General features: G+C 37.4%; 1 protein-coding gene across 1 annotated transcript in view; it reads left to right on the top strand.

Moving 5' to 3' along the window:
- The first annotated feature begins 5,704 nt into the window (after window positions 1–5,704).
- Window positions 5,705–17,207, top strand: part of LOC140163069 (endoplasmic reticulum-Golgi intermediate compartment protein 3-like) — a 41,271-nt gene continuing 29,768 nt past the window's right edge. The window contains exons 1-3 of the mRNA XM_072186439.1: window positions 5,705–5,907; window positions 14,940–15,010; window positions 16,820–16,907. Coding sequence (XP_072042540.1) covers window positions 5,811–5,907; window positions 14,940–15,010; window positions 16,820–16,907 — 256 coding nt within the window. The 5' untranslated portion in view covers window positions 5,705–5,810. The remainder of the gene's footprint in view (window positions 5,908–14,939; window positions 15,011–16,819; window positions 16,908–17,207) is intronic.

Here is a 17,207-nt window from a genome sequence, read left to right as displayed (position 1 = left end):
GTTCCTTGCCTCTATTCTTTTTCTTTGCCCTCCAAATTTTCTCTTTCATTTTGTCAGAGGGCACTTTTTCTTTTCTTTTTGCCGGGGCACCTGCCCCCCCTCCCCCACTGGCTAAGCTACTGGCTTCTTCCATTGCTATCTACTGAAGAAAGCATAATTCATAACATACAAATATTGACTGCTATGGCATGGTTAAAATTATAGGCCCAATGTGATAACGCTATCTAACTAGTATTATAGATAGCAGCGGAAAAGCAAGTCGAGGAGATACATTACTCAAAAAGAAATACCCCCCTCCCCATGATTACAAAACATTTTTTTTTTGCATAACTTGGCGTACATCTTCTTGATTTGAAAAATTCTAAAAGCTGTGAATAAGAATCGTTTTGCTATCCTCCCAAAGTTGTCCCAATTCCAAAAGCAAATTCTTTGGATAAAAATAATCACATTTTCCACAAAATTATGTTTTCAGAAAAAGTTGCGGCACTATTCATTCACATGAACATCCCATACACTTTATGTAAAATTCGTTCTCGATCAATGTTATGATTGATTTAATTGGTTTCTTTTCCTTTTAGGCCTACCTTTATGTGTCTGATCCCACAGTATGTAAAAATCATGCTGTACAAAACCATTTTCGTCTTTCACTCACGCCTTTATGTAAGCAGTCGCTTTAGATCGTTGCTGTCGTTGCAACTGTTTCAGTCTACCATTTGCAAGTAGATTTCATTGAGAACTTTGGGTTTTATTCACAGTTTAAAAAAAAAAAATTGCACATTTTTTCTCTAAAAGTTTTCTTTTAAAAAGCATCATAAAATCAAAACATTACTTTTGATGTTGAAGTCACAGGTACAAAATAAAAACAGTTCTAAAAAGAGTTCTTCATGTTCAAACTCAAAAATCAAAATGGCCCCTTATGAAAGGTTTTTACAGATCGATCACATAGGGCCTAAGTAGGTCTACTCTCAGAAAAAAAGGTTCAGCTTAGAACCTTTTTTGTCCTGTATGCAGAACCCTTTTCTTGTCTACAGAACCTTTGTTGGTTCTACAGAGAACCCCATTGGGTTTCAATTGGGTTCTTTGTAGAACCAAAAAAAGTTCTGTAGCCAAGAAACAGGTTCTTTATAGAACCTTAAGCTTGAAGAACCTTTAAGAAATCTTAAAGAAATAACCCTCAAAAGGTTCTTAGTAGAACAGAAAAAAAGGTTTTTATCCAAGAAAATGATTTTTTAGTATCAAAAATGGCTAACACTACGTTTTACTTTTCTTAACTTTGTGATGAGTCCCTGAATGAATGAATTAGAATGTTCCCAGGCCTATTTAAATCTTTAAGGTTCTTTATAGAACTTGTAAGGTTCTTTTTAGAACCTTATTACTGCTTAGGGTTCTGTATACAGGACAAAAAAAAAAAGGTTCTAAGTTGAACCTTTTTTTCTGAGAGTGATAACTGTATTTAAAATTTAAAAAAATAGCTTGAATTCCCTGTTTATGCATCATCAATGTGTGCTATCTTCAGTAGATAGCAATTTAATAAGAGTTGAAGCAAATAGCGTAAAAAGCAACAACATAATTTTATGAAGTAATCCTTACAATATTTATCAGATTTTATGTCATTAAATGAAAGAGCACCCATATATTAGCTTCATTTCAATGAGTAATGGACAATTCTCTTTGTGATTGCAAATCTTGTGCAAAAGGTTACCATAAAATGGGGTAACTTCTGCCAGCGCGGGGTAACTTTGGTAGGTCAAAATATATTGTTTAACTCCGTACAGCAATATTGTTCTTAGTCATTGGTGTCAATACTGTAGCAGCCGACAAGTCCTTTTGATATCGGATGCACACAAATTTTTTTGCACATTTTTTCTCTAAAAGTGTTCTTTTAAAAAGCATCATAAAATCAAAACATTACTTTTGATGTTGAAGTCACAGGTACGAAATAAAAAAAGTTCTATCTATACTACTAAAATAATAGCCGTTGTTGTCTGTCTGTCTGTCTGTCTGTGTGTCTGTCCGGCTATGCGTTGCGCCGCACTTCGACGCACCGTCCCGATATTTCACACATAGCTGGGTATCGGGCGGGCGCTGTTTACCGGGTAGTTTCGAAGGTCATCGGAGGTCAAGGTCAAAGGTCATGGGGGAAAATACCCCACGTGGATACAAAGCAGCAAGTGCACATGGATAAAAAGAATCCACTAGACAATCTACAACAAGTTTCAAGCTGCCCAAGCAGGTGAACAAGGTCATTCATTCATAGATTCAATTCAGCTTTTGGCTACATGCCCAATTTGAAATGCACTGTAAATGTCTACCCAGAATGCATTGCTGCAAATATGCTATAGTGTCTTCCCAGCATTCATTGCTGAAAATGATTTCTATAAGCGCCCCTACCCCAATAAGCGCCCACATACCCCAATAAGTGCCCACATACCCCCTAATAGCTAAAGGGCTATTACAGCAACAGGCGCACTAGTGTGTATTTAAAAAAATAGCTTAATAGATTGAATTCTCTGTTTATGCATCACCAATGTGTTTCTGCTATCTTCAGTAGATAGCAATAATAGGAGTTGAAACAAATAGCGTAAAAAACAACATAATTTTATGAAATAATCCTTACAATATTAGTCAGCTTTTATGTCATTAAATGAAAGAGCACCCATACACTAGCTTCAATGAGCAATGGACAATTCTCTTTATGATTAATTGCAAATCTTGTGCAAAAAGTTACCGTAAAACTATGGGGTAATTTCGGTCAGCGCGGGGTAACTTTGGTAGGTCAAATATATTTTTAAATGGTCATCCGTACAGCAATTGTTTTTAGTCATATGAATACCTGAGTGGAAGAGGGGCCCAACTCCATCAACACTTTTTTTGAGATACTAACCAAAAACACATTATTTGGAAAAGTTTTAAGAGACGGTTTTTATCTTGAGGGGACCTTGAGTACTGGTATATGAACGTAGGCCTACATTATAACGTAGGCCTACATTTGAAATGATATACATTTATGTTGCAATGGCAACGGTACAGGTCTTTTAAGATATGATTAACTCATTTTGGTAAAATGGAGTTGGGCCCTTCTTCCACTCAGGTATTCAAATTTGGTGTCAATTTGTGTGCATCCGATATCAAAAGGACTTGTCGGCTGCTACATTATGTCTCTTTTTACATAATTAGCTAGGAACAAAAACAAGACTCATCTCAAGACAAGTGGAGGTGACTTCAAATCATCCCCAAGTTATGCTTTGAGAATATACAGCTAGAACATTACTAAACCATGGTCATGTGACTTGGGATGAAGGGACACCCACTTGAGATATTTATTCCCAGCTATTATGTAAAAAGAGACATATGTATCAGCCGATGGATGTTAAGAAATATATTTGGAAGAAATAATAGTCGCCCATGTCCAATTTCCTCAAAATTTACGAAAAAAAATCGAGGTTTTAAACCAAAAATTAGCATTTTTTTCAGAAAAAAATAAAATCGATATTTGTGAGCAAGGATGTGTGCTTGATTAATTTTGCAAGGGGTTAAATGTCACAAAAACAATAACTTGCCAATATACAACGAAGATCAATATTTTTGATTTTTTTAATAGGCCTACTCTGACCAAAGTTGCGGGATAACTTTGGTCAGGCTATTTTAACCCCTAGGACACCCTTACAAAATTATTTTAAAAATCTTTTTTTTTTCAACTTCAAGGTGTAGATGGGAACCCTATAATGTCACTCTATTTCATCGGTTCTATGGCGAAGCTCCAGAACTCCCTCAAATTACCGATGAAGATCTATCAAATAACGAGTTAACATATCAAATCCTTTGTCAACCTTTAGACAAGAACTGTCCAGCACGAAATGTCCCATTGCAATTCATCCACAAAAGTTGCCAAAATGGGGTCATTTTTTGTTTAATTCAACACAGCATGAACATTTTGGAATGTATAGGCCTCACCCGGTACCAAAATGGAGCTAAGAATATTCTCCATGCTGCTAGACTGTTTATAAGTCCACAGGTTTTTTTGTTAAGTCGCGTGACATTTTTAAGTGCCAAGTTTTTTACTTCTTTTCTGTGAGTTTACTGTGTCAGTGCACTGTTTTGACCAAAAGTTGACTCTTTCTTCTATCCGTACGTGGACTAGCGCCATCCATTTTAACTCACCAGTCCCAGGAGTATTCTTGTACTATTTCTGGAACTAACAATGTCAAATACATCATGATAGGTCAAATATCAGGGTCGCGAATCTAAATTCTAGTAAAAGTTTTGGTGGAACTACTAGCTACTCTGGATTCTCAGTGACAAGCAGCTACTAGCCTCCAACACATGCATTCGCAACGCGCATGCGTTGTATGCAGAAACAGATGACTGCAGACATAGGTTAGTGGATTGGTGTAATATGAGTTTGCATGTGAGCTGCACTGGACTCTCGTTCATTCAAGGTTATGAGCTTCACTATACATTGTACATGCATTTTGCTAAATAACTTATGTTGACATTTTCAATAAAAGGATTTGATATGTTAGAAATATAATTGGTTTTGTTTGGAAGCAGTGGTTTAAAAACTCTGAAAAGTGCCCAAAGTTACCCCCATTTTACCGGTATTTTGGCATGTTTCAAGTTGTCATACGGTTCAATGAACTATTGACTTTGCTAAAGAGCGCTTTATACAAATTGATATGTTACCGGTATATTGAAGACTGATAGGCCCTATAGGCCTACATTTTCAAAAATATAAATTTTTAATCATTTGTCATAAAATGTGTAGGCCTATATAGCCTATCGCGATTTTCAAAAAATCAAAATTATCAGAATGGCATCACATTATTATTTAAATATTTATTGTTTAGGCCTAGTATTATGCATCACATTAAATAAAATACCGGTAATTGTCTAATGTGATTGGCCTACTTTTCAAGAAAACGTCAGTTCCAAAATGGTTACTGACTGATCCGCTCTTTGGATTGACTGACCCCCCCTTTGCTACCTGGGGATAGGGCCTGCACATAATTATTGCACCATCTAGTTTCGTTATATAAAATTATGTTGTCATTACACTGATTTGCATCACGGTACTGTTATCTACTGAAGATAGCATAAACACACATAAACACACATGTGTAAACATTACAATTTGTGTCAAAAAGTTTGAAAACATTCAAATTCGTTTTAAAAGATCGTATATTAGGCCTATGGCAGCTAAATGGCTTTGGTTTTCTTTTAGAGCTATCTACTGAAGATAGCATTTGGCATGTGAAATTAATCAATAGTCAAACTATTTTTTTTATTACTAAGTAGAGCCGGTCGTTATTGTTATGATACAGGTACGCTTCTGTCATTTAAATGACTTGTTTAAAATGAAGAAAGAAAGAATACAGATATTTTTTGCACTTTAATAAGTCAGAATAAGTGAATTTATTGATTTCAAAACCAGGAACTTCGCTAACAAAAATACAAAACTTTAAAATGCAAGTACCCCACCAAGCGACACGTGTCGCTGGCTCAAGAGATTTTAGGAGGGAAAAAAATCCCTAAATTTCCATTTCATTTAAAATTATAGGGATAAAATATAATATTCAAACTTTATTAAACACTTTGAAATATTAATTTCCAATATGAATAACGATTAAAAATCATTGGTATTTGTGTGTGTGTGGTTAAATGTCTATTTTCTGATCTGTTTTTGGCTAGAAACGCTCAAAATGGCCGCCGCCTGTAACGAAAGAATTTGATCTTCATCGGTACATGTCTTGTTTTGAGTGATTTTCTGAATAGCTTGAACTTAATTTGGTTCTCAAACATATAGATTGAAAATGGAGAATCAAAGCTTTTTGTCGAAGTTGCGCAGATTCGATGCATATCCTAAAACACTTGAAGATTTCCGGGTGAAAACGTTCGGCGGAGCTGCTGGTAAGTGAATTAGGGGTTCATTTACATTTACAAGGAACTTATCATGACTTCATGTTATATAAGTTATAGTACGATGTCCTCATTCACAAACTGATACTATATCTGTCCATCGTATTAGACTGTTTCCGTACGGCAATGTGGTGAAGGAATATTACACAGTCAAGAATAGGCTCCATCATTTTTTTATTATGATCCCTCCCAGACCCAGTCTCCCGAAACATCAAAACATCAAAAGTGTTGCACTTTACTTATTTATGTCTTAAGACTGTCCTTTTTCACATTTAGAACGCAGACAAAGTAGGGCCAACTTGCCTAGAAATGGTCAAATTTTGGCAAGAAATATCTCTGTGTAATCCTATGTACGTCCCATATCACATCGACATCGTTATATATTACAAGCGGCTAGGGGACGCAGGGGTAACCTTGTCAATCAATGGTTATTCTATTGTCCACCAAAGTTAAGCTTATGACATCACCAATACGTTTATATCCATGATCAATCCAATCGATATAATGCAGTTATCCCACTGCGAAATTGACCAAGTTTAACGTGTGCGCATAAGGCCCCGAACAATCGATTTTGAGTTTCCCGTCACATAAGTTTTGAAAACAAGTGAGGTAACTTTTTCATTATTCATTATTTTTGTGACTTTCATTATATGACAAAATTCTAGTGTAAAACATGTTGTTATTTACCGCTCACTCACTCAAAGACAAAGGATGTTTAACCAAAGATATAAACTTGCAAAGAGGCTGCAAGGTCAAAATTGATACCAATTCCTTTCTTTTTACTATTATTTTTCTTATTTATTTATAATTTTGTGTGATTTAAGTACAAATTATCCAGTTAATTTCAATATTAAACAGTGCATACACTGTATTGCACTGTCGCATATATCTTAATTGATATGTACATGACAAATCTTTAATACAAACGTCAGCACAGTCCCATCAAATTGAAATCAAAATACGAAACAATTGCAATTCATGAACTGGTAAGCTTTACAACTCCACTAAAGGGAGAAATTAAAGGGAAAATCCCATGCGTGTTTTGTTGATGTTGAATACCGGTACCGCATAGTTCTTGAAGCAATGTCATAAACACAACAGAGTTGAAATATATAATTTTTTGCTCTTTTGTATATTAAATTAAATTTAAAACTTTGTGTCGAATACTATTTAAAAATAAATAATTGATCAATCGGAAAACAAATATAAAATTAACAGTATTAATATATTTCTTTAATTACCACAAACAACGATATTGTGCAAAGTCACACACAGCACTGTAGAATAAAAAATCAGACATTGAAAAATATTTTTGTTCGACCGCATATTTCGGTGCAACAGTGTCACAATAGAGCAGAGTTGAAATATATAAATTTTGCCATTTTGTACAGTAAAATTAATGTAAAACGATACAAGTACTATTTTAAAATATATGATTGATATTTATGAAAAGAAATCCAAAAATAACAGAATCAATATATTTTTTTTTAATTCGCACAAACATCACTATTCATTGTGCGATTTCGCGAACAGCACTGTAGAATCATTGATCTGCCAACAGCATTAGTCTGTCAGTCCAGTATATGATACGCACGTGGAAAAGGACTGCGAAGTCAACATATCTACAAAGCGTTGCGAACCGGGCCTACAGGATCTAGGCTATCACTATCAGACGCCAATCAACCGGCCGCAATGAGTTTACTGCCGGTAGCGAAATCGATGTTTTGAATTTGATTTTTCCACTAAAAATGCACAGATTTTAATCGGTTTTTTTGCAAAAATGAGAAGTTTTTATTTTTATTTTTCGAAAATCGCAATAATGAATTCAAGTGCGGGCCCGAAAATGAAGTGCGGGCGGGCGACGGGAAACTCAAAATCGACTTTGCCAGGCCTAAATCTGCATGGAATAAAAGTTAAATAATTATAAAATATTACAAATTTGAAATGAAATAAAATTTTATATTTTATAATAATGAAAAATTATCACAATGTTATAAATGATAATGTTAATGATAATTTTTATGTTAAATCATTGACCAATGACCATTTATAATATAAAGCTAGCAAGTAATCTACATTTTAATGTGAAGGTCTGAAAGGCCATCCCGGCAAACACAAAACATTTTTGGGTTTGGGTTTTGGTAAAAACGATTTAATAACATTAGGCCTTTTAAATGTCGGGTTAAATAAAGGTCATGAAAACATTTTAAAACGTTTTGTATGGAAACACACTACAAAAATGTTTTCAAAATGTTATTGAAAAATATTTTCTGCTAACATTTTTTGCCAAATATTTTGTCACCAGTTAGGCCTAAATAATGATATGTTTGAGAATATTTGCAATAAGTTATCAAAAAATGTTTTTGAATGGTATGAAAAAGTTTTATTCCCTTTATATAGGCCTACCCTTTATAATTATAGGGCTATCGACATTTAAACATTTTCTGGCAACCTTTTCTAACCTTTTGCGAATGATGTCGAAAACTCGAAACCACTGTGTGTTTGCTGGGATAATTGAACATAATTCAAAATTGAATAACACAATAAATAATATAATACTAATAAATATGTATAATGCCTATACTCAAAAGACGCATTCCTATTAACAATTTGAGAATTATTAAAGTGCTTTGTTTTAACCAAATAAAAAAAAACACAAAGCGCATTTTAATATAACATTTTTCTGCTAAATTGAATTGGTATTTGTATTCAAGTTAGGCCTACATTTTATGACAAGTTATTATACAGTAGTCATGCTGTTCGTGCGGATATTTATAACGTTACGAATTCATATTTAGGCCTACATCATGTATGATAATGATAAAAAAGTTTTAATTTCTTAAATCTAATATACCGGTACCTTATATTCTTATCTAATTATTTTGTTTATATTTTTATTATTGTTTTTTATTTTATTTATCGTAATCATAAAGAATAAATTAAGTCATGACAACTTGTTGTTGAGTGCTGAATCCAGGTACCTGGCTGAATCACCTCGTAAAATTAAAGTATTAAAGTGCGCCGCCAAATAATTCCATGATCCTACTTTTATCGATATACATCGATCACTTATCGGATTCAAGTATTGAACACAATGATGAAGTATTTGATTGACAAGGTTACCCCTGCGTCCCCTAGCCGCTTGTATCGTTATCGGCGATCAAGGTTTTTTTTTTCTGAAGTTTGGTTGGTACCCACCAGCGCCATGCATGTGACGTGACACAGCTAAAATAATCGACCGGGAATCAGGGATCGTTAAAACGTCAACAACTTTCAAAACACAGAAAGCAGTAAACTTAATGGCGAGCGGTCCGAATTTTGAGCCATACAAGTTTACGTGGTGAACTAGGGTTCATTCATATATTTTCATGACTAAACGGTTGTTTATGCCCGAGGGCCGCTTTCCGTTCATACATGTATACAAGAACATTTTGTAATTCTTATTTCATCAAAATAATAACAAAAAATTACTTGTAAGTAACATTATTAAAAGTCATGATTTTTCTTCATTTTTCCTACCCGGCGATCGCACATCGGGGACACTGGGCATAAACGCTGTTTATGCTCGGCTCTCGACCAATCACGCGCGCCGTTACATAGCGTGTATGTATGAACAGTCATTGACTTACAGTATCATCATGGTATACAGTCACAACAGTCAGTAGAGTCCCAACCCCAAAATTGGAGAATTCTCCCAATAGTACGAATTCTCCAAATAGTGAGAATTCACCTTCTCACCATAGTGAGAAATTCTCACTATAGTGCGAATTGTTTATTTCAAACACACGCTCGCAGCTAACGATAGGTGATCGCACTTTGGCGACATCGGCATCGTAAAGAGCGGATCAAAACGCCCAAGACCACCGATGGCAAAAAATTCGCCGATGCATTTTCAAGTTATGAAAAAAAGTAACAAAAAATGCCTTAAAAATATACTCATTTGCAGTTAAAAAGAGCTTAAAATTTATTTAAATAGCTATTCTATATAGTTTTATTTGATTATCAGTAAAAATGTAAGTTATTTCCATTTTTATTGTAAGTTTGAGAAGCATGCGAGTCGGAAAATTCGACATACAAGATTCTGTGTCTGCAAAATTTTGGCCCGATCGTTTCGTTTCTTTCAACTGCTGCAGTAACTTTGTCTATCATTTGCTCTATAGCCATAAAGGTAGAATGTTTTGACCGAAAGCCAAATTGTTTGGGGTTAAGGATTCGCTTGTTTTCAAGTGTTCCAAGTGAGACATTCGTCTATTAGTACACCAAGGAATTTAGTTTGATGCACTCTTTCTAAAGTCGTGTGATCTAGTGTGATTTGCAGGTCTTGATTCATCGATGTCATTTTGGGTGTGCCAAGTATCATGTAATTTGTTTTGGTTGCTGACGCAACCTCTCTGGATAGTATACTAATAGCAACAGAGCCCGAAAGTAGTGCTAACTTAGACTACATGTACATGTAGACTAAATTAAGCTGAATTTATACTCGACAATCGCCGAGCGATTGCGATGCACCGGTCGCTCTAAGTCTAACACTTGCTCGAGAAATCTAGCCAAGAATTTACTCACCGATATACATTTAGCCCCTTTAGCCAATCATCCAAAAAATAAGATGGGATCATGATGGCGCACACTTTTATTATTTTATTACAAAGCTTGACCTTTGACCGCTTTTATATTAGTACGCCCACTTGATCCCAAGTAGTTTTTGGTCTACCAGTTGCCAAAGAAGCTAGACGATGAAAAATAAAATTGGGATCTTGTTGGCGCATCTTTTTGTGATGCAGTAAAAAGCCCACATTGTGCAAGTTGCAACGCGTCATTATTAAATAGCAAATTAACCTCCACAATGAGGCATGTAAAAATGTGCAAAAATAGGAAATTTTGACCGTAGACCTCTGTTAATTAACTACACTAGGCGGTTACCCGTATTTGGCGGTTCTCGGCTGTCGCGATTACCTGGCTGATGGTGACTGTACTCACCAAGTTTTATGCCCATAGGACAGTTTTTACTAATTTGACCTCAGATGACCCCTTGTGACCTCGAAATGACCTTCCAAAATTTGGCTCTAAATGTTGACTGTACCCACCACGTTTCATGCCCATATGACAGTTTTTAGTAATTTGACCTTGGATGACCCAAAATGACCTTCCAAAAATTTGACTCTAAAAGGTGACTGTACCCACCAAGTTTCATGCGCATACGACATTTTTTACTAATTTGACCTCAGATGACCCCTGGGTGACCCCGGATGACCCCAAAATGTCCTTCCAAAAATTTGACTATAAAAGTTGACTGTACCCACCACGTTTCATGCCCATACGATAGTTTTTACTAATTTGACCTCAGATGACCCCTGGATGACCTCGGGTGATCTTGGCCCACTAACTGAAACAATCTTGTTCTGTCTGAGGTCCAGATGCACCCATCCACCAAGTTTGAGGAACGACCCCTAGTCTCCGAGAAAACAGGCGGAAAACAGTTTTTACTCATTTGACCTCAGATGACCCCTGGGTGACCTTGACCCACTAATCAATACAAACTTGTTCCGTCCTAGGTCAAGATGCACCTACCCACCAAGTTTCATGGCCATATGACAGTTTTTACTAATTTGACCCCTAGATGACCTCTGGTGACCTTGACCCACTAACCAATACAAACTTGTTCTGACCCGGGTCAAGACGCACCCGCCCGTCAAGTTTGAGGAACGTGCGACCCCCCAGTCTCTGAGAAAAACAGTTTTTACTAATTTGACCCCTGGATGACCTTGGGTGACCTTGACCCACTAACCAATATAAACTCGTTCTTCCTCATACCAAGCTGCACCCACCCACCAAGTTTGAGGAACGTATGCGACCCCAGTCTCCGAGAAAAGAGCGGACAGACAAACAGACAGATATACAGATTCTGGTGAATTATAGTAAGACTACATGTAGGCGGTTACCCGTATTTGGCGGTTCTCGGCTGTCGCGATTACCTGGCTGATGGTGACTGTACCCACCAAGTTTTATGCCCATAGGACAGTTTTTACTAATTTGACCTCAAATGACCCCTTGTGACCTCGAAATGACCTTCCAAAATTTTGGCTCTAAATGTTGACTGTACCCACCACGTTTCATGCCCATACAACAGTTTTTAGTAATTTGACCATGGATGACCCCAAAATGACCGTCCAAAAATTGACTCTAAAAGTTTCATGCCCATACGACATTTTTTTCAATTTTGACCTCAGATGACCCCTGGGTGACCCTGGATGACCCCAAAATGACCGTCCAAAAATTTGACTCTAAAAGTTGACTGTACCTACCAAGTTTCATGCCCATACGACAGTTTTTACTAATTTTACCTCAGATGACCCCTGGATGACCTCGGGTGATCTTGGCCCACTTACCGAAACAAACTTGTTCTGTCTGAGGTCCAGATGCACCCACCTACCCACCAAGTTTGAGGAACATGCGACCCCTAGTCTCCGAGAAAATAGGCGGAAAACAGTTTTTACTAATTTTACCTCAGATGACCCCTGGGTGACCTCGACCCACTTACCAATACAAACTTGTTCCGTCTTAGGTCAAGATCCACCTACCCACCAAGTGGCATGCCCATATGACAGTTTTTACTAATTTGACCCCTAGATGACCTCTGGTGACCTTGACCCACTAACCAATACAAACTTGTTCTGTCCCGGGTCAAGACGCACCCACCCGTCAAGTTTGAGGAACGTGCGACCCCCAGTCTCTGAGAAAAACAGTTTTTACTAATTTGACCCCTGGATGACCTTGGGTGACCTTGACCCACTAACCAATATAAACTTGTTCTGTCTTAAGTCAAGAAGCACCCACCCACCAAGTTTGAGGAACGTGCGACCCCTAGTCTCCGAGAAAATAGGCGGACAGACACACAGATAGACAGATAGACAGATAGACAATGCGTATTATTATATAGACTAGGCGGTTACCCGTATTTCGCGGTTCTTGGCTGTCATGGTTATTGGCTTTTGCAGATCTCAAAATCTGGGTGTGTCCTTTGGCTGGGATCACTGTCCTCACAGATGAGGTCAATTGCAGCTTTTTGCAATTTGACCTGACTTTCGCTCTCAAATCTGAGCTTCCTTGGCCAAAGTTACACCGACCCACCAAGTTTCATGAGCAATTTGAAATTTTTACCTTTTTGACCTATGACCTCTTCACCGTAGGTCTGACAAAAAGGTCACATTGGACACTTTTGTTTGTTAGTCCAAGGTCCACCCACCCACCAAGTTTGAGCTCTATAGGGGCAATTTGTCATTTTTACCTTTCTTGACCTATGACCTCTTAACCGTAGGTCTGTGAAAAGGTCACCGTAGAAACTTTTATTTGTTAGTGCAAGGTACACCCACCCACCAAGTTTGAGCTTCATAGGGGCAATTTGAATTTTTACCTTTTTGACCTATGACCTCTTCACCGTGGGTCTGACAAAAGGTCACCGTGGAAACTTTTGTTTGTTATTGCAAGGTCCACCCACCCACCAAGTTTGAGCTCCATAGGGGCAATTTGAAATTGTTACCTTTTTTGACCTATGACCTCTTAACCGTAGTTCTGACTAAAAGGTCACCATGGAAACTTTTATTTGTTTGTCCAAGGTCCACCCACCCACCAAGTTTGAGCTTTATAGGGGCAATTTGAAATGTTTACCTTTCTTGACCTTTGACCTCTTAACCGTAGGTCTGACGAAAAAGGTCACCGTGGAAACTTTTGTTTGAGAGTCCAAGGTCAACACATTGGCATGGCTAGATTTGCCATTTAAAGTGTTTGAAATTAGACTTCAATTGAACTTGACCCGGCCTTGACCTTTGACCTTCAAAAATATAAACTCGTTCTTCCTCATACCAAGCTGCACCCACCCACCAAGTTTGAGGAACGCTACACCCCCAGTCTCCGAGAAAAGAGGCGGACAGACAGACACACAAACACACAAACAGACAGATTCTGGTGAATTATAGTAGGATTATAGTAAGATGTATGTGCGCCATCGAAATCCCAAAAACTTTTTGCTGAAAAATTAAACTTACCATTGAGGTCTTTAATTTCAAACTTGTTCGGACTTGGGATCTTGATTTGATGGTGCAGCCCGTTATATGATGCTTTGAAGTTTGCACGAGGGCGCTTTTCATCTAATCATTGGATTTGCTGATTTTGTGCGCCATCAAGATCCCAACTTTTTTTCTTGGTTTTTCTAATGTACTCTGATGTAACCATTTGGTACTTCAAAAAAATGCAAAATGCAGGTTGGGATAATGATGGTGCACAATGTTATGCACCTCCAAAGTTTACTAAATTTGCAAGTAAGGCTCAGAGAGGCTGAAATTTCAAGAATTTTTTTAACCTGAACGAGGGGGCTGTGCACGCTCATATTGTACATGTGCGTTGTTGGTGTTAATATGTACCAAAATTATTTTTTAGAGAGAATTCTATTTTTTTTTGTATCGCAAACCCGTACATAATTAGGGAGACTGGCTCTAAAAACAAACCAGGTATAAAATAAACAGTGATAATAGGGCAAAACATAATATGACCGGTTGTCCGTTGATCCCTTTAATATAATTGGTGAAAAGCCTAAGGGCTTGAATTTGATACATTTAAGAAATTGGCAGGGACTCGGACTCGAACACCAAGGACTCGGACTCAGACATTGAGGACTCGACTGCAACACTGCCGATAGCTTCACATTCTAGGCTAGAGACCATTGCATTCAAAATCTAGTCGGATTCGCTGAAGCATGACACCGTGTAAAGCAATGCAAGTTCAGAAGTAGCATGCAAATTTATACTTCTACGCTACTCAAATTTGGTACACTCACCGGAGCGCTTTCACCGGGTCAACCGGCGTCATCAGTGGATGTTATTGCTCTGAAGATTGATGTTGCTAGTGATGTAGTACCGTACTAGGACACCTCCGATGACGTCACAGATGTTTAATTTCCGAACAAACTTCAGTAACTGATAGCCATGTTTCACTTCATCTTCTCTTTTTTCCCTTTCCAATCTTTGCAGTAACTATCATCAGTGGGTTCCTCATGGTCATCCTATTTGTATCAGAACTCAACTACTACCTCAGCAAAGAGGTAAGTCACACAATTGTCAGTGTGTTCAAAATGTTTTGCATACATGTGTAAAGTCCGATCCTGACTCCACATCGCAGCGCAATGCGATGCTATAAAAATTGTATTCTGAGCCAGGTTTTTACGAGCTCAGTGGGGAAACTTCTCATAGTGTGGTGGAAATTTTGGAAAACTTTTCAAATGTTCAACTTTTTCGCATTGCGCTTCAATATCGCAGCTGTGCATGCTTGTGATTGGCAGCTGGAAAATCAAGGTCGGTAGAATGACCTTAAAAGGAGATGCAGACCCCAAATTCAAACATTGCAACATCACACAATGAAATTTAAATGTACATTTTAATTTCATCACGCGATGCTGCGATGTTTGGAAAGCATCGCAGCATTTCATAATGAAAGTCTGAGATATAATAATTTGGAAAAAATGACATTGATTCGATTATAGGTAATAAAACAATTGATATTTGTACTTCAATTGTCATCATTGGGCAGGTAAAACCTCCTATGTGTGATGTCATTGGCCCCTGAACAGTGAACATGTCTATGTATTTTAAAACCTTTTGGGTAGTTTTGTTTTAAACATGTTCAGGGGCCACAATCACATTGGAGGTTTTTCTGCCCAATGACGTTGTGTAAATGAACCACAATTTTATGCTGTATACTTTTGAGCACTCACAAATGACATCTTATTCTTTTCAAAATAAAGTTTACAAAATCTTATAAAAAAGGTCATTCTGCATTTATTTTTAAAACTACCAAGGGCTTTGAGACATTATTTTGTTTGTTTGGCCTAACTCCATGAACAAATGAGAATATCTCAGTGGACAATTTGGGATAGATTTCAGTTGAAATCCATACACCACCTAGATGGAAGACATGATCTTTTTAAATATAATATCCCACATAGGGAGTGTAGATGTATGTAGATTTCAAATGGACTTGTCCATTCAGGTAACCCTATTTGAGGTGCACACTTGTACAATGAAATGAGTGGCCCCATCACCCGACAAAAAAATGCAACAGGAAACTTAACATCAACTTTCATTTTATGTGTGTCTTCTGCTATATTTTGGGTCACCTCAAGTTTGGTAATGACATCAATGCTTCTGTGCGGTTGCAATTTGATAATACGGCCAGTGAAATACGCACCTGCGACACTACAGAGTTTAACCAAAGTTAAGTGTGAAGTATTTCTAGGCAATCTCCCATGGGTATTACCAGCTAAATTATTGGTCTCTAAGACCTATTTTGATTGGTTATAAAGAGGGCTATATCATGTATTGAACCAATGAAGAGATAGATAAGACTGGCTAGTACAGGCTTAGAAATCTGTGGAAGTGCGGGCAAATCCATTTGGATTCTCACTAAAGAAGGCATGTAATACACAGTTCTTTACTTTATTACAACCATGTACATATATATTCAAAATTTTGACAAAAAGAATGAAGGTGTCCGGACTGTCCGCCTTGTGTTCAGGGTTGTCACTACGCCGGACGGGGCCGTCCGGCACTGTCCAGGACGTCCGGCACTCGCAAAAAAAAAAGAAAAAGAAAAGAAGTCCGGAAGTGGATGATGATATTTCATCATAAAAAGAGCAAGAAATTTTTTTTTTAGTGGGGTGGTACCCTCAAAGCCTATTCCCCAATCCCTAGCATTCACTAAAAAGATAGTGCGAGGCACGAGAGCTTCGCTCGCTACGCTTCGCCTTCAATATTTTAACCAGTACTTTTTTGGTCCTGGTGACAACCCTGCTTGTGTTACAATATTGCTTTGAGTCCAGACAATTATCTATGATTTCCATTTTATTTCTGTGTAGGTGGTACCAGAACTATACGTAGATTCATCACGGGGAGAGAAGTTAAAGATCAATGTAGACATCATTTTTCCAAAAATGCCATGTGCTTGTAAGTATATATCACACAGCGTTCGAAATAGGGCCGATCAGCCGGCCATTGGCCTGTAACTTTTTGGCCTGGCTGATAACTTTTCTGACTGACATCTAGTTGCCGGCCCGGCTGGCCGGTAACTTTTTAAGGTCAAGCCCGGCTGGCCTGTAACTTTTTGAGGCATATTTCGAACACTGATATCACATGAGATTGGCCGTATTTTTTTGTTGCCCATGTGTTCATTCTTTTTTATATTTTTCAGAATCGTATAGCAATCCAATTTTGTCTTTTTTTTTGTAGTTTAGTTGTTGTTTTTTG

The sequence above is a fragment of the Amphiura filiformis genome, chromosome 10 (genome assembly GCF_039555335.1).
Source record: "Amphiura filiformis chromosome 10, Afil_fr2py, whole genome shotgun sequence".
Lineage (NCBI taxonomy): Eukaryota > Metazoa > Echinodermata > Ophiuroidea > Amphilepidida > Amphiuridae > Amphiura > Amphiura filiformis.
Note: the sequence above shows the minus strand (reverse complement) of the source record. Positions and strands in the feature narration are given on the sequence as shown.